This window comes from Xyrauchen texanus, chromosome 9 (assembly GCF_025860055.1).
Source record: "Xyrauchen texanus isolate HMW12.3.18 chromosome 9, RBS_HiC_50CHRs, whole genome shotgun sequence".
In the NCBI taxonomy this organism is placed as follows: domain Eukaryota; kingdom Metazoa; phylum Chordata; class Actinopteri; order Cypriniformes; family Catostomidae; genus Xyrauchen; species Xyrauchen texanus.
In genome coordinates this window covers 5,071,057-5,090,139 of record NC_068284.1, presented here as the reverse complement: position 1 = coordinate 5,090,139, position 19,083 = coordinate 5,071,057, and the positions used below count along the sequence as shown (strand labels likewise).

Here is a 19,083-nt window from a genome sequence, read left to right as displayed (position 1 = left end):
AACCTATTTGACTGTTTAAGTTTAAAATCTCTGTTTACAGTTTCTTAATGTCATTGATTTCCAAAGTATAGGGTTTGGAGAGTGTTTTTCATGTAATGTGGAGGAAAACACTGTTCCGGTGTGGACCAGAGGCGTAAAGGTAGCAAAATGTAAACGGATCAGAGTGGATGTGGCCTTACTTTCTTATGTGGAACATTTTTAATTTGTTCCATGAGTGAAAGTGTCAGATAATAGGAGAGTTACTGAGAATTAAAGACCCTTTAAGGGAGGTCAGGTCACTCTGCAGCCATAACACTTGCAAGATGCTATTTTCTATGAATAAAAGTACAGCCATCTATTTGAAATGGTAAAAGACCACAATCTTCAAAACGACTGGTCAAAATTATGATCAAATAACATTTCAAATCAGCAGAAAAATCAGAAAACAATCTTATCATAAATTGTGCTACTTTAGGTCAGATCATGCTAAAACATGATATTTGTCAGGCTGATCCAGCTAATGCGCATGTGCGTTCTCAAGTTAACTGACAAGCGACTTCGCTATCAGAAAGGTGATCTTAGAGCAGCCATATTCAGCGTTACAATTTCTCAAATTCAAGTATACCAGAGATCCGTCTTATGCTATACAGTCTCTGGTAGTATTGGGCTGGTCATATGATGTCAACATGGTGGCCCCCATGTGGCATGTGGAAGAAAAAAGCTTTTATTAGGCAACTTGGCTTATAAGAGTGTACATGATTCTAAAGTAAAGTACAAATTTCTATCTGAAGAAAAACTTACTGACTGCACATTTAAATGTATTTTTCCATATGTTATCAAGGGCAGAAACAAGGAAGAGACTAGTCACTGTAAATAAACTTATGCATAGGGCTGGGCGACTTGGCAAAAAACTTGATCAGTATATTTATTTTAATATTATTCTGTATCGATAATCAACACAATATACATTTCATACCATTAATGGGGAAGGAAATGCATTCCACAAATGTTTTAGACCTCAAGAATAAATGTAAACATACTGTAACTAACTTGTTTGTTTAGAAGTAACTCCACAGGGTAGGCTACCTTTTAATTTGAAGTTCAAGTAGTATACTCTGTTTAGGATTTAATCCTGCAGAAGGTGTGTGTAAACTCTTTCCAATTTCATCGTCTTCAGCAAACGACTGAATTCACTGAATTACTTTGACACTCCACACTCCAGCTCAGTAGGTGGCAGTAATGTGCCATCAGCTGGATTGCCAACCGCCAATAAATATCACAAAAAGAAGAAATAATTTCTTGCATGTGTCAAAATTTGCTTAAATAAATAGCATATTAATAAACAGAAATGGTGTTGTCCGAGAAGCAGACAAACTGTTTAATCCAAATGATTTCTAGCTACATTTACATTTTTACATTATGCGACTTACAGTGCAATTATTACAGGGACAATCCCCCTGGAGAAACCTGGAGTTAAGTGCCTTGCTCAAGGACACAATGGTGGTGGCTGTGGGGCTCGAACCAGCATCTTTCTGATTACCAGTTATGTGCTTAGACCACTACACCACCACCACTCCATAGCTACCTTGAGACGTCACACAGGTCACATAAACTGTAACACAGAGACAGTATCACCTAGATATCTCATAGAGACTGTGTCTGTTCCCCAAACTACAAACCACAAAACCCTCACTAAATCATTTCGAAAACATTTGATCAAGGTCAATCTTGAACAAAACAAACAAATTACAGATAAACATCATATAAAAATAGGGCTACAAAACATTTTATCTCTTTCTACCAAAGCTCTAATTGTTAATGAGATGATTACACAGATCATAGATTGGATGCGCTCTGTTTGACTGAAACTTGACTTAAACCGGATGAATATATTAGTTTAAATGAATCTACTCGCCCAGGTTATTGTTATAAACATGAGCCTCATCTAAAGGGTCGAGGAGGAGGTGTTGCTACAATTTACAGTGAAGTTTTTGGTGTTACTCAAGAGGACAGGATATAAATGCAAGTCTTTTATCTAACAATGCTTAATGTGACACCGTCAGATATAAATAAAAAAACGATGTATAGATCACCTGGCCCTTATTCTGATTTCCTTGGTGAATTTGCTAATTTTTTTATCAGGTCTTGTAGTTACTGTAGATAGAGATTTAATTGTTGGTGACTTCAACATTCACATAGATGATGAAAATGACACATTGGGATTAGAATTTATCGATATTCTCAACTCTCTTGGGAGTCAGACAAAATGTAACCGGACCAACTCATTGCCATAATCATATGCTAGATTTAATTCTGTAATATGGAGTTGATGTTGATAATATAGAAATTCTGCAGCAGAGCGATGACATCTCGGATCATTACCTCGTCTCTTGTATGCTGAAATCAGCTAATGTTACTCAATTTACACCACGCTATCGTTCAGGTAGAACTATTCTTTCGACAACTAAAGATAGCTTCACTAATAAGCTTCCAGATCTATCTCATACACTCAGTAAACCCCAAAGCCCAGAAAAACTTGATGAAATAACAAAAAATATAAATAGAGTCTTCTCTAGCACTCTTGATAGTGTTGCTCCCCTTCGATTAAAGAATATTAAAGAAATAAGCCCTGCACCATGGTAAAATGATCACACTCGTGCTCTCAAGAGAGCAGCTCAGAAATTGGAGCGCATGTGGAAGAATACAAAATTAGAAGTATTTCAGGGTGCATGGAAGGATAGTGTCTGTAGCTACAGACAGGCACTAAAAGCTGCCAGGTCAGCATATTTTAGTAAATTCATAGAAAGAAAAAAAAACAACAATCCTAGGTGTATATTCAGTACTGTGGCTACATTGGTTAGGAATAAAGCCTCAACAGAACCAGATATTACGTTGCAGCACAAAATAATTGACTTCATGAATTTCTTTACAGATACAATTGAAATAATCAGAAATAAAACTGGAATTATGCAATCATCTGTCACAGCACCTCAGAAAACAGTGTCTCATACTTTTCCTCACGTGCAACTTCAATCCTTCGCCGTCATGAAGAACAAAACTTATCAAAACATCAAAAGCCACAACATGTTTTTTAGATCCAATATACAGAATCTCTTAAAAGAGGTATCTCCTGTAATGTCAGAACCTCTTCTTAATATTATTAACTCCTCGCTAACCTTAGGACATGTCCGAAGAAACTTTAAAATGGCAGTTATCAAACCGCTTATTAAGAAGCCACAACTTGATCCTGGAGAACTGGCTAATTATAGACAGATACAGAAATACTAGAAAAGGTAGTATCCTCCCAAGTATGTTCATTTCTACAGAGAAATAGTATATATGAAGAATTTCAGTCAGGCTTTAGGCCTCATCACAGTACAGAGACTGCACTTATCAGAGTTACAAATGACTTGCTCTTATCATCTGATCACGGCTGCATTTCACTTCTAGTGCTTTTAGATCTTAGTGCTGCATTTGACACGATAGATCACAACATTCTTTTGAATAGGCCAGAGAATTATGTTGGCATTTGTGGAGTTGCATTAGCATGGTATAGGCCCTATTTAGCTACCACTTTATCTATGTAAATGAGGAATTGTCAAACCAAACAAAAGTATGGAGTGCCACAGAGATCAGTTTTAGGGCCACTGCTTTTCTCTTTGAATATGTTTCCCCTGAGAGGTATTATTAGGAATCGTGGAATAAGTTTCCACTGCTATGCTGACGATACCAAACTTTATATTTCTTCAAAACCTGATGAGATTTCACAATTCTCTAAGTGCATCAATGAAATAAAAGATTGGATGGCCAGAAACTTCCTTCTACTCAATTCCGACAAAACAGAGGTACTAATTATTGGACCAAAAACCTCTAAAATAAGCCGCTTAAATATAATTTGTCTCTCGATGAATGTACTATTACATCATCTTCAACAGGAAAGAACTTAGGTGTCATTTTTGATAACAATCTGTCCTTTGAAAATCTAAATTACCAATGTTTGTAGAACAGCATTCTTCCACCTAAGAAATATTGCTAAATTACGGCACATGCTCTCTGTTGCTGATGCCGAAAAACTAATTAATGCGTTCATGACCTCAAGACTAGATTATTGTAATGCATTACTGGGAGGATGTCCAGCAAAATCAATAAATAAACTTCAATTGGTTCAAAATGCAGCAGCCAGAGTGCTAATAAGAACCAAGAAATATGATCATATAAGCCCCATTTTATCATCGTTACATTGGCTACCTGTTAAATTTCAGAATCATTTTTAAGTTCTGTTAACTACATACAAAGCTTTGAATGGTCTAGCTCCGCAGTTCTTAAATGACCTTCTGACCTTCATTACGATCGCACAATTCTGGCCTGTTAATAGTTCCTAGAATATCAAAATCCACAAAAGGAGGTAGATCCTTTTCATATTTGGCTCCTAAACTATGGAATAGTCTTCCTAACACTTTTCGAGATGCAGACACACTCCCTCAGTTTAAATAGACTCATCTATTTAGCCAGGCATACACCTAATTTATCCTTCAACCCACAATTAGGCCGTTTTAGTTTGGTCTGCTGGAACCAGAAACATTTATCATGATCTATAACTCTGCAATAAATTGAATGGCATCTATGCTAATATTATTTTATTTGTTTCCCTGTCTCAACCTCAGGACTCCTATCCTGAGGTCACCAGAACCGGCTGGATCCGGCTCCATTCACTGCTACGTGTAGCTGTGTGATGATGACTAAATGCTGCTGGTGCCAGCCAAACATCACTTCAGTCTATTATGATGGACTTCAGAGGATGAACTGATGCCAACTCCAACCATAAGGCATGAGATACTTCATATACCATTGTCTGAACCTTGTACTTAGGATGGACCACACCGAAATTACCGGCCAGGTTGAACTGCGATGCACCTCACTGATCTCTGGCTGCATCACCTCGGTCTATTGATGGACTACACTAATGAAATGGAATACATAGACTATCAATTGCCAACAAAAGCCTTCATCAGCCAATTAACAAGTACAATGAATTCTATCCTGGATTAACTGCAGAAGTTCATCTAGATGCAAAGACATTGGTCATTAATCTTACAGTTCATACACAATCTATGTCTAAACACTGTCCATTAACACTTACTTAGTTTAACCATTTTAAACCATGACTTGCACTATACATAAGTAATATTGGCATTATATTCATGATGTTAGCCAGAGGGGAACTGGCCCCCACAGGGAGTCTGGTTTCTCCCAAGGTTATTTTTCTCCCTTTAACCAACAACTTATGTAGTTGTGTTCCTTGCCACAGTCGACTTCAGCATGCTCACTGGGGTTAGAAATACAATTAATATTTAATTACTTATTTTTAAACACAATTCACAATCGTATTTTAACTAATTACACAATGATGACTCATAGACATTATAGGTTTCATCTTCTGTAAAGCTGCTTTGAAACTATGTGTGTTTTGAAAGGCGCAATAAAAATAAAAATGACTTGACTTCACGTTGTTGTTGTGTTCAGTCGATAGTTGTTGTTTTGCACTGGTTAGTGCTGTCTTGTTCGGTTCACAATGATATCATATTAGATGGATAGCTAGGTGCTAGCTATCAAGCCTTATTTGTGGTTTATATGACATCAGGGCCATGTAGGCGCTAGCCAGCTAATACTTCTTACCTGGCTGAATTCATGACTGTGATTCAGTTAGTTAGTTGTCTGAAAAACTTGCCGAACTGCTTGCGTTTTTAGCGTCACGCACCTGATCCAATCGTCTATGAAGAACATAGGCTAAATATCGAAAATTATTCAAAATTTTCCCATCAATATCAAAGATTTTTTTTGCTCCATAAATATCTATATAGTTTTATCGCCCAGCCCTAGTTAGTCGAGTCTGGACTCAAGACTTGATGATCTAGAGTCCCATTATATCCATAAATGGATAACTGCGACCCTGATATTGTCACACTTTTCTTAGTTGTACAGTTTAAAAGCTTCAAATATTGATGGAATGACTTAAGTGTTGAGTTTACAGTCCAACTGGGCCCCCTTTTGGACTCAGACTCAAACTTTATTGACCAAGGCAAAGGCCCAGTTGCAAAAAAAAAACCCTTAGCTATAATTGTAAGTGTATTGTCACTAAGGGTTTTCTTAAATGACCATGTTTACATGCACTTAAGAAAACGGTTTATTCCAGGGTTTTTGCAGAAAGCAGCATTCTGAAACATCATGTAAATGAGAACGCTGATTTCCTTACGCCGTTTAAGGGATTAAGTGAAAGTGGTTTAACACACCTAGGTTTCTCCTGGAGAAAGATGTGGCCATGTAAACACATAAGCGGTGTTCTAACAGGTTTTGAAGAGATTCATTGCATAGGTTTATGTCATGGAACAGACCACAAACACAGCTACTACTCTGGAATATCTGAAAATAAGACGAAGCAACAGAGAATAAAATAGTGAAGTATTCCTCAATACCATTTTGTTGTTTAAAAAAGGGAAATTACATTGCTCTAGATAGAAAAAAAGCAGCTTACTGACTGAGTCACATGTATACGGTTGTAAAGAGTACACCATTTATATGGTGCATGTAAACTGGAATGCTGCTTTTTTGCAATATGCTGCTTACTAGCAATAACCTGCTTTCTGGTGTCCATGTAAACGTAGTCAATGTTTCTTGTTTTTGACTCTGACTCGACTAAGGTGAACCCAAACCCAACACTACGACCTCGACAAAACCACAAGCTCCAACTATCCCTCCACCAATAATGTTATAACTAAAGCAGAAGGAATGCCTACTAGCTACATATAGTACAGGGACTTCAGACATTAACCAAATAATGTCGCTGTATGTGTGAACAGGGCTTAACAAGTCTCCTCCTTACTCAAAAATATTTAATAAAATATTAATATAAACTCTCTCGATCAATTTTGAGAACTAGAAACCTCCTGCCCAGTTTCAACACCAACTAAAATTATTCATATAGTGCCAACGAAAATTAATTAAACTTCCAAAATTTTACAAATTTAAATGGATAGCACAAAATGGAATTATGTTGAAAAATAATATTTAAAAAATTGCATGTTGCATTAGCTCATTTTAAACAAGTAAACCGAGCAAGCCACAAAGTAGATTAACTGTATGAGTTTAATTTACTATAACTTTTTTTTTTTTTTTTGAGTAAATATGCTTGAATGAATCTTCAGACTCTGAGTGCGTGTCTCTGTCCATCAATGTGGTGCTGATATGGAACTGGGAGCACAATACAGATTCTGAACGTTTGCACACATCTCTTAAGACACAAAAATACAAGAAATGAACCATGAAACTCTTACCATTCTCCACAGTTTGTGCGTTTTGACTGACGTTGCTGTGACAATCATGTGCGATACGCTGACCATGATTCCGAACAGCAGTGCCAGCAGCGTCCGGACGGGCAGGAGAGAATACGTCACGAATGTGAGCAGAACGAGCTGCCACACGCCCTGATCTGGACCAGAAGCTCCGGAGATGAGTGGGAATGGACAGCAGAGGATGCAGAAGGTGAAGCTGAAGAGCAGGGTCAGGTGAATGATCTGCTGCAGCTGCATCACCTGCAGAAATAATCAGTCAAATTCGGAACTTAACAGTTGGCTTCCTTTCAATTCATGGGTGTGAATTTATACTGAGATCAAAAAATCTAAGTCTCATAAAAATCATGTTATCCAGCATGATTTGTGAATGGTTCAATGAGCATCACTTGTGTACTTCAAAATCTGTTAACATGGTCAAAAAAAAAAATATTTTTATCTTAAATATTTTATTTATCTATAAAGACACAGTATTTGTATGCAAGTATGCAGTGGCAAGAAAAAAATTGAATCTTTCAGAATTAGCTGGTTTTCTACATTAATTGGTCATAAAAATCCCATCTTCATCAAAGTCACAAGTATAGACAAACACAATGTGCTGAAGCTAACAACACACAAACAATTATAATCTTTCATGTCTTTATTGAACACATCCAATTAAACATTCACAGTGCTGTGGAAAAAGTAAGTGAACCCTTTGATTTAATAACTGGCCAATCGTCCTTTTTACAGCAATAACCTCAACCAAACATTTCCTGTAGCTGCGGATTAGACCTGCACAATGTTCAGATGGAATTTTGGACCATTCTTCCTTAAAGAACTGCTTCAGCTCAGCCATATTCTTATATTCTTTGTCTGGTGTGAACGGCTCTCTTGAGGTCATTCCACAGCATCTCTATTGGGTTAATGTCTGGACTCTGACTGGGCCACTCCAAAAGGTGGATTTTCTTTTTTTTAGCCATTCTGTAGTGGATTAACTTCAATGTTTAGGGTCCTGCTGCATAACCCAACTTCTACTGAGCTTCAGCTGGTGCACAGTCACCCTAACAATAATATCCTGTAGGAAATCTAAAAAAACATGAGAATTTATTTTTCCCTCGATGATGGCAAGCAGTCCAGGCCCGAAGCAGCCCCAAATCATGATGCTCCCTCCATTGTTCTTCACCTTTGAGATTATGTTTTATTTTTGGTATGCTGTGCCCTTTTTACACAATTTGTAGTGCTCCTTGTTCTTCCAAAACAATTCAACTTTTGAATCGTCAGTCCACAAATAATTTTCCCAGTAGTGTTGTGGTGTGTCAAAGTGGTCTTTGGCAAACTTCAGGTGTGCAGCAATGTTTTTGTTGTAAAGCAGCTGCTTCCTTCATGGTGTTTTGCCTTGGACATCATGCCGGTTTAATATTTTTTGTAAAGTACGCTCATGAACAGAGATGATAACCAGTTCCAATTACTCCTTCAAGTCTTTAGCTGTCACTCTAAGGTACTTCTTACCTCTTTCAGCATTCTGCGGTTTGCGCTTTGGGTCATCTTTGTTGGATGGCCACTTTTAGGGAGAGTAGCCACAGTACTAAATCGTCTCCATTTATAGACAGTTTTACTGTGGACAGATGAATATCTAAGCTCTTCAAGATAACTTTGTAAACAGTTATAGCTTTATGTAAAGCATCAATTCTTGATTTTAGGTCTTCTGAGATCTCTTTTTGGTGAGGTATGTTCCATGTCAGCAGATGCTTCTTGTGAATTAGAAACTCAAAATGTTTGTCTGCTTTTTATAAATCGAAAAAGCTCTAAACCACTCCTCCAATCTCGTTTCATTAACTGGATGCCAGGACTGCCAACTCCTGACTCTGATTAGCTTTTGTTGACATATTTAGCCTAGGGGGTTCACTTACTTTTTCCACAGCACTGTGAATGTTTAATGGGATGTGTTCAATAAAGACATGAAAGATTATAATTGTGTGTTGTTAGCTTCAGCACATTGTGTTTGTCTATAATTGTGTCTTTGATGAAGATGAGATCACATATTTTTATTTATTTTCAATGCATGTATTCAATAATTATTGATCATTAATATAATCTCATTAGGATACAAGTACCCCATTTTTAGTGTGTATCATAACATATTTAAGGGAAATTCATAAAACAATTTTACGTATTAAAAACTACACTTAAAGACTTTAAGTTTTTTAAATGTCATCCCGTTTTCCTTAAATTCCAATCCGAATTACAATTCAGCACCCTGCTTACGACCTCAACTCCAATTCAGGCATATATTCTATTACACTGTGAATGGTCACCTGCAGGTACTTGACATTGGTGACGACAAAGAGCGCGATGAAGATGATGAAGTGTACGGGGTAAGAGCCCTTGGAGACGGTGAGGTTCGGTCCGGACAGCAGCTCCAGCAGACTGAGAGAGGTGGATAGCAGCAGCAGCACGGCCAGCGCTTTCATGGTGGAAGTCTGCTCCAGCTTCAGGTTATAGTCGTGAAAGAGGGACTCGAGCTCCTTGCAGTCAAACTCATCCTCGCACGCGATAACCCCGGGCGGACAGTGGCTCTTCTTGCGCCGGGTCTTGACTTTCTGAAACGGCGTTTCCTCCATGCCGGGGCCATTCATACGCCGGAGAGATGCTGAGCCGAGATCCACAGGTGGGGCGCCGGTGACCGCGGTGGGAGGCTGGTCGTACAGTAGCCGAGAGTTCTGATATCCGTTGTGTCTTGTAGCAGAGATGAGCGCGCGTTCGCGTTCGCGTTCGCGTTCGCGTTCGCTGGCAAACACACACAGGCAGCACACGCACGGCTCAGAATGGATCACGCATGTGCAATGTGTGCTTCAGTAATTCTGCTGATTGATAACACGAGATCTCCAATGACTACACACACATACACCACGTGTCACGGTAGAGACTAAATGGTATGGGTTTAACACTGAGCTTATGATATGCTTTATCCCCTACGACTAAACATAACCATCACACAAACCTTTCTGAATTTTTACTAATTTTCATTAAGACATTCTTTAGAAGACTGAGAATGTGTTGTTAGAATGCTGTTGTCCTCGTGAGGTAAGCTACCGCTCCCCACAATGTAGCCAAGCCGCTCTTAGGTCACATTTCACCAAAAATAATCTTTTCCTTAAAGAAAACCAGGTCAATGGGACCATTAAAGCGATAGTTAACCCCCCAAAAGATGAACATTTTCTCATTATTTACACAAATTTGTTCCATATCCATATGACTCGGGATGTTAGGCTGAATGCAAGCCTCAGTCGTTGACTTTCATAGCGTTCTTTGTTTACACGATGACAGTGAATAGCGATGACTTAAGCGTGTCTTAGGTGTTCCACGGAGAGAATACATATGGATCTGGAACAAGATGAGAGTGAGTAAATGATGACAGAAAGCCTGGATGAACTATCCCTTAAATGGTCCTTTAGGCTTCATTTCTCTTTAGCTTCTTGTTTCTAACTTTGAGCTGAATATGACTTGGACGTGTTTTTGAAAGGCCATCCTATTTCAGTCATCAGTATTTTCTGTCAAAATATAATTTGTATCTCTTCCACTCATTCATTTACCAAACAAATATTGAGGAATAATATGGGTGTGTTATGAATGTAGTATTTGTGAACATGGTGGTTGTGGCTAAACATTTCCCTAGAGAATGTGTTGGAAAACTGTCCCAAGTTTCAACTGATCCCCTGTATCACTTTGGGAATGTTTATGAGTCATTTTTTAAATAAGAATATTGGACAGACATATTGGACAGGAGCAAATAAATAAAGTTTGAAGTCAAGGGCACAATGAAACAATACCAACACATCGTGGATCTCTTACTTGAGACTCACAATCTTTGTTACCAACAAATATATTTGACCAACAATTTGATATCGCTATGAATAAAAAAACAAAAAAACAAGTGAATGAACAAACAAGCAAATTAATTAATGAATGAGAAAACAAATGAAAGAATGACTGAACACACAAACACGTGAATGTATAAATTAATGTGAAAGCATACAAACAAACAAAATGAATGTACAAACGAACACAAAAATTAATGAAAATGAACGAACAAGCAAACAAACATACAAATAAATTGAAGGAATGTTTGAACAAACATGTGAATTAATGAAAGACTACACACATGAATGGACAACTGAAAACACAAGCAAGTAAATTAATTAATGAACAAATGAATGACGACCAAACAAGCAAACTAAATTAACGAATGAACATGTGAATCAACAAACAAGCAAATTTATGACTGACTAAATGAATGAACAACGGAACACAAACAAACAAGTGAATAAACAAAAATGTAATGAACAAGTGAATAAACAAACAAATTAATAAATAAACAAATGAGTGAACGTCCAAACACACAACCAAGTGAATAAACAAGAAAGCAAACAAACAAAATGAATGAATGAACAAGTGAATTTACAAACAAGTCAATTAATGAATGGCTAAACAAGCAAGCAAACATTGTATGTAAATGAATGAAAGTGAAAATTAATTTAGAAACAAAAAAGTGAATTAGTGAATGAATAAAAAATGAATGAACAACCGAACACACACAATAAATGAACAAGTGAATAAACAAACAAGTAAATTAAAGAATAAATAAAAAAAGGAATGAACAACCAAAAACAAGTGAGTGAATGAATGAACAAGCAAGCAAACAAAATTAATGAATGAACAAATGAATAAACAAACAAGTGAATTAATGAATTATTAAAATGAATGAACAACTGACAAACAAACAAACATTTAAATGAACGAAAGAGAAAATGAATTTAGAAACAAAAAAGTGAATTAATGAATGAATAAACAAATTAATGAACAACCAAACACACAAACAAGTGAATTAATTAACAAGCAAACAAACAAAATGAATGAATGTACAAGTGAATAAATACAATACGAATAAACAAATGAATGAATCACCAAACATACAAACAAGTGAATGAACGAACAAGCAAACAAACAAAATGACTGAATGAATGAACAAGTGAATAAAAAAACAAATGAATTAAAGTATAAATGAATGAATGACCAAACACACTAACGAGTGAATGAATTAACAATGACATCCATGTTAGTGTAAAAAGAACTGTTGTTATATAAGAATTGGGATTGTAATTTTTTCTTCTTTGAAATGGATAATGAGTGATCCTCTCTTGATATCTTGTAGAGATGTACAGTTTGCACCTCCTCATTATTATTCATGAGAAGGTGTGGCCTTAACCTATGCCAGAAATGCAAAAGTGAGAACAAACCAAAAAAATTAATGAATGATAAGTAACACTAATAAAATAAACAAACAAATGAATGAATTATTATACAAATGAACAAATAAATAACTGAGAGTGAGTCTATGAATGAAGAGCCAAGAACTGTAAATCCTACATACAGTTGTTCTGTATTGATTTCCGTGAACTTAAGTTTCAAAACATTTCCTAACTTAACAACACATTTATTTAATTAATTTGCTTGCAAAACTGCATTAAGACTATCAAAAGCCATTTACTTTTAGCAGACTTGCTCATTTAGACACTGAGCATATATGGATTCATTTCAGTTTAATGATGCATTAGAATAAATAGAGTGGCAGTCTTGGTCTTGCCACCTGTCTCATCTTGCCTGAAAATTCACTGCAACAAATGATTCACTTTAGGCATGTGTGAAATATGTGGGATTTAAGAGGGGTGTTGATTTTTATTTCCTGTACTGCATGTATGTTTTCTGTTTTTAACCTTTTTGTAATTGTACTGTACTTACCTTCTGTCAGTGACTGATTGAAATGACGGTCTGTATTATCCATGCGGCCAGTTCCATCTAGGCTGCAACAAATATATTATTTTCATAGAAATAGAAAATGAGGCCATAACATGCTGATTTGAGCATCTGAGGACAATTGAACATCCAGATAGGACACAGCTGTGACCCTGCAAATGAAACCACAGCACGTAGAAAATACAAGAGTAAATGCTGGACTGTATTATATTGTTATCTAGGCATGAGCTATTATAGGTGCCATGCTGACTTACAAAGAGTATTACGGCTATTACGTATCCTCTTATTTTGATATATTCCTGTTTTCTTTAAGTATGTTTGCTCTTTTGAAAGGTTTTGCTGGAACGGTAAACATATGGAGGTTCAAGTACCCTGTTTTGACAGCAATGACAGCAATGACGTCACCATAAGTGCTACTGGTATTTGAAGAGCAGTGCTATAGCCAGTTTACATCATACATTAAAGCAGATGATTGGGGAAATTTTGAAGTTCAACTGCAGCATATCAAAGTATGGTGCATAAAACCCCACTATACATTAGACTGAAACAACATTTATCACTGTTTTGAACATTCATGTACAATTGTTATTTGCAATATTTGAAGTAATGACACTATATTAACTGTATTTTGAATCATGCCCAACGCTATTGTTAAATCCCTTCTGTATCCAATGGGGGGAAAAAAACTGTTAAAATAGTAAACAATGAATTAATGAACTGAACAACATAACTGAACTGAACAACTGAACTGAATTGAACAACTGAACTGAACTGAACAACTGAACAGAACTGAAACAACTGAACTGAATTGAACAACTGAACTTAACTGAACCAAACAACTGAACTGAATTGAACAATTGAACTGAACTGAACAACTGAACTGAACAACTGAACTGAATTGAACAACTGAACTGAATTGAACAACTGAACAGAACTGAAACAGCTGAACTGAACTGAACAACTGAACTTAACTGAACCAAACAACTGAACTGAATTGAACAATTGAACTGAACTGAACAACTGAACTGAACAACTGAATTGAACAACGGAACTGAATTGAACAACAGAACTGAACAATTAAACTCAACTGAACTGAACCAAACAACTGACATTAACTTAACAACTGAACTGAATTATCTCAACAACTGAACTGAATTGAACAACTGAACTGAATTAAACAATTGAACTGAATTGAACAACTGAACTGAATTGAACAGCTGAACTGAACAACGGACTGAATTGAACAACTGAACTGAACAAATGAATTGAACAACAGAACTGAACCAAACAACTGACATTAACTTAACAACTGAACTGAATTTAACTCAACAACTGAACTGAATTGAACTGAACTGAACTGAACAACTGAATTGAACAACTGAACTGAATTGAACAACTGAACTGAACTGAACAACTGAACTGAACAACGGAACTGAATTGAACAACAGAACTGAACAATTAAACTCAACTGAACTGAACCAAACAACTGACATTAACTTAACAACTGAACTATCTCAGCAACTGAACTGAATTGAACAACTGAACTGAATTAAACAATTGAACTGGATTGAACAACTGAACTGAATTGAACAATTGAACTGAATTGAACAACTGAACTGAACAACGGATCTGAATTGAACAACTGAATTGAATTGAACAACAGAACTGAACAATTAAACTGAACTGAACTGAACCAAACAACTGACATTAACTTAACAACTGAACTGAATTTAACTCAACAACTGAACTGAATTGAACAACTGAACTGAACAACTGAATTGAACAACTGAACTGAACAACTGAACTGAACTGAACAACTGAACTGAATTAAACAATTGAACTGAATTGAACAGCTGAACTGAATTGAACAACTGAACTGAACAACTGAACTGAATTGAACAACTGAACTGAATTGAACAACAGAACTGAACAATTAAACTCAACTGAACTGAACCAAACAACTGACATTAACTTAACAACTGAACTATCTCAACAACTGAACTGAATTTAACTCAACAACTGAATTGATCAACTGAACTGAATTGAACAACTGAACTGTACAACTAAACTGACAGAACATTGCTTCACAGTACACAAAAATCATAGTGCCCTTTGAGGTCGATTTTATCTCTCATATCCTCACACTGTGTTGTTGATGTTGGCAGAGTTCATGCGAGCAGGTGGAGTGTGTTATAATGTATGTGTGTTGTATATGAGGGTTCTGAACACACATTAAATCAGTACACTCAGTGCCATAATAACACACAGACACAGTGTGCACAACTGATCTGATTTCTGTCATGTTCCTTCGCTGTTTTTTTCTTTTTTTCATGTTTTATGTCGTTTGTGTTCTCATTAGTGATACAGCTCAAAGATCTCCTTTGTTTTTTCTATTTCATTTTCATCCTGAGATCCAAACTCAATTCAAATCCATGTGGAAATCTGACATATTTATTGGAGCTTGGAATCATCATCGCTTTGACACCTTTGAACATGTCCAGGTTTGGGATAGCTTTGGGTGTAATGGTGAGGGGTGTAACAGTGTGTGATGTTTATTGCACCTCATAAATCCAACACTGTAAATATACCCTTCACTGAGTCCTGCTCCCTGTGCACCAGCTGTCCTTGAGGTCCAGCCTTCACAAACCCAATGAAGGGTTCATCAAACATTGTATATACGTGTTCATAATGAAATACTAGATTAGTCCTGAATACTTACTTGATTAGAATATACTATATCCTGCCTATTTAAAAATTAAAAAGGAAACAATATCCATTATGCAACTATATATGTTTCAAACATCTGTAGGCTAAACTGTTCGTCTCATGACCTTGATTTTGGTAATAAAAAAGTTTATTTTGCATTTTCAATCCAACGGTGTGTGAAAAAAAGAACTATTTTATGGTTTTTTTTTCTCTTACTTGAACAGACTAAAACCCTAAATGCACTCCCTGATAGCACACAGTATAAACACACCTAATATAAAGTGCGTCCTCATTCTAAGCCTCTCTATCATTTCCTTCTCATCTGAAGTTCACACACATTCATGCGGATGACAGAGGAATGGACGTGTTATCACCCTGTTCTGCTTCATTTGACAGCACTGTTTGAAATCCTTCAGCAAATAGTGACGGACTAAAGAGCTTATATGCACTAAAAATAGCACACACTTTACTTTCCTAAATGATTTCTTCTCGTTTCTCTCAGCAGCTGATGGATTAGTGATTCCCTCAAGTATTTCAACAGATGCTTGGTGGCATGATGGTCTGGCCGCTGGGGTTGCTTTAATTCTGCAGAAAGACCCTCTGATCAGCTGACTTTGAATACACATATGCTGAGTAACGTCCATCCTCATGTCCACATGCAGATGGGGATCTACACTCACGGAGCACTTTATCAGGTGCACCTAATATTCACACAGTTATCTAATCAGCCAATCATGTGGCAGCAGTGCAGTGCATACAATCATGCAGATACAGGTCAGGAGCTTCTGTTAATGTTCACATCAACCATCAGAATGGGGAAAAATGTGATCTCAGTGATTTAGACCTGTGGCATGATTGTTGGTGCCAGATGGGCTGGTTTGAGTATTTCTGTAACTGCTTATCTCCTTGGAATTTCACACACATTCTCTAGAATTTACTCAGAATAAGAAAACCCTTTCAATTATAGCTGATAGAGTAGCCCAAGTCTAGGTCCAAGTTCCTCCGTTGCTTGGCAACCAGTGCTGGGTAAATACTTAGGAAGTGCAATCCGGTACTACTTACAAATTACATCAATAAAATTGTAATAATTAATGTAATCTCTTGGATTATAATTTAAGGTAATGTAATCTGATTTATTTTGGACTACTTTTTAATCTAATTTAGTTAGGTACTATTAGTACCATCCATAATTCTTCATCAGGACAAGGGATGTCCCAATATCCATACTGGTACTCGTAAAAATGTTTCCATACCTAAAACCGATACCTTCTGTCATACAAATGTCATTCCGTAAACATACGGCGCACAAATTAAAATCATGTGACGTCCTAGTGAGATAATTGAACCGCAAAAGCTGCAATTTAATGAGATAAATATATCATCGTGATGTGCACATCAAATGTGCGCACTTATGAATGTGTGGAGACAGTGTTGTGCCAACGCCGGTGTTATGGATCAACTGGGGATTGTGTTAACTGGGGATGTGCACGGGAATAATTTGACTTGCCTTTTCAGAAGATTTGTTTAATGTGAATTGTCAAGGAGCAAAGAAAAGACATTTCGCACATTATAAAAAATGTAGGTATCATTATTAAACCAGGTTTTTTTTTATTGATGTCTGTTATAATGAATTCGACACAGTTTAAGAGAAATTTTAACAGTTTCACAGTTTCAACATGCTTTCCCATGTTAACGTGGGCATTGGTTTGAATGGGAACTGACGATTACACTTGAGTCGCATGTTGAATTCTTTTATTGCCAACACTAAAGCATCATAGGCTGATATGTGTTAATAATATACTTTCAATTGCTTTTATTTCTTTATAAGGAATAATGGCTTGATTAACTATAATAATTTGAGTAACTTTCTCTGACCACTAAATATAACAAAGTGATTGTAGATGAGACACTGGTGCAGTGGAAACTCATACTGGCAGTACATTCAGATTATGGGGTATTTTAACAAGTCTATTTGGAAAAATTTGTAATTCACATACACAAGCACAATTTATTATACTGTTTTAAATAAATTAATCAAAATTGCAACTGAATCTGACAGCCAGTAATTACAGCATACATCACTGAATTTTCTGAGATCGGTTGAATTAATGAAAAAAAAAATCTTTCTCAGAGTACCATTTATTCTTATATAATACAAATTATTTAACAGTATAGACCTATTGTTCACACATAGCAGCATATGACGCTCGAATTACTGCTCTTAAAAGTGTAATCATCAGTTCCCATTCAACAGACATCAATGAAACAAAGCGGGTTAATTAATATACCAAAAACAACAACAATTTATGATGTGTCAAACGTCTTTTCTTTTCTCCTTGGCCATTCACATTAAACAGATCTGCTGAAAAGGCAAGTCAAATTATTCACGTGCACATCCCCAGTTAACACAATCCCCAGTTGATCCATAACACCAGCTGCAAGTACCCTTTAAAGCTCATCCTTGGCTTATACACGGAAACACCGTCATAAGCATCGCGCGCTCTGTTTGTTGCAGATGATAGTGAACAGAGCCAGAGATTATTTAGCAGAGATGGGCCACTTCTATTTAAATGAATGGGAGAAGTTGGAACGCCCAACAAAGGAGCTCTGAACGGCAAATGGTTCAAACAGATATAGAAAGGAAGTCCCAGCTTATGGTTAAAAGAGCCCATCACCTTTTAGATACAGACATCACCTCAATTAACTCACTAACACGCATTAGCTATCCAAGCCGGAGAAATTGTGTGTTTTAGCGTAATATGAGGTAATGAGGCACAATTTATGATTACAATATAATCCAATTAAATTGCTGATTTGAAATATGTTCTTTGATCGTAATCTTGACCAACCGTTTTTGAGATTTTGGTCTTTCTCCATTCAAGAAGATAGGAGCTGCAATGTCATGACTGAAAATAACCTCTCGAGAGCGTTGCAAAAATGGCCGACAGTGGACTGACTTGCTAGAATGACTTGGACTAAGTGCAAATTCATGTTGTAGCACAGCGTTTCTCAACGGGGGCGGTACCGCCCCCTAGGGGGCGTTTGGACAGTGTTGGGGGGCGGTGTGAACGAGGCAGCAGAGAGGGGGGCGCTCAGGCACAAATGGGGGGGCGTTACTCAGAGGTACTCAACAGGCGGCCTGCGCAAAATGCTTTTCAGCTCTTCTCCTTAGCCTATGTCTTCGTCTTGCTCGGATTACTGCTGCCATTTCACCAGGAGGATATGCCAGGAGAGCCGCTTCCTAAGTTACACATGC

General features: G+C 36.8%; 1 protein-coding gene across 4 annotated transcripts in view; it reads right to left on the bottom strand.

Annotated features, from left to right (window-relative positions):
- The window catches only part of LOC127649622 (adenylate cyclase type 1-like), an 84,265-nt gene extending 74,322 nt beyond the window's left edge, over positions 1-9,943 (bottom strand). For all 4 annotated transcript variants that reach the window (XM_052134822.1, XM_052134824.1, XM_052134823.1 and 1 more), the window contains exons 1-2: positions 9,623-9,943; positions 7,311-7,568 (exon numbers count right to left, since the gene is read on the bottom strand). In XM_052134822.1, the coding sequence (XP_051990782.1) occupies positions 7,311-7,568; positions 9,623-9,943 (579 nt within the window). The remainder of the gene's footprint in view (positions 1-7,310; positions 7,569-9,622) is intronic.
- Between the last annotated feature and the right edge of the window lie 9,140 nt (positions 9,944-19,083).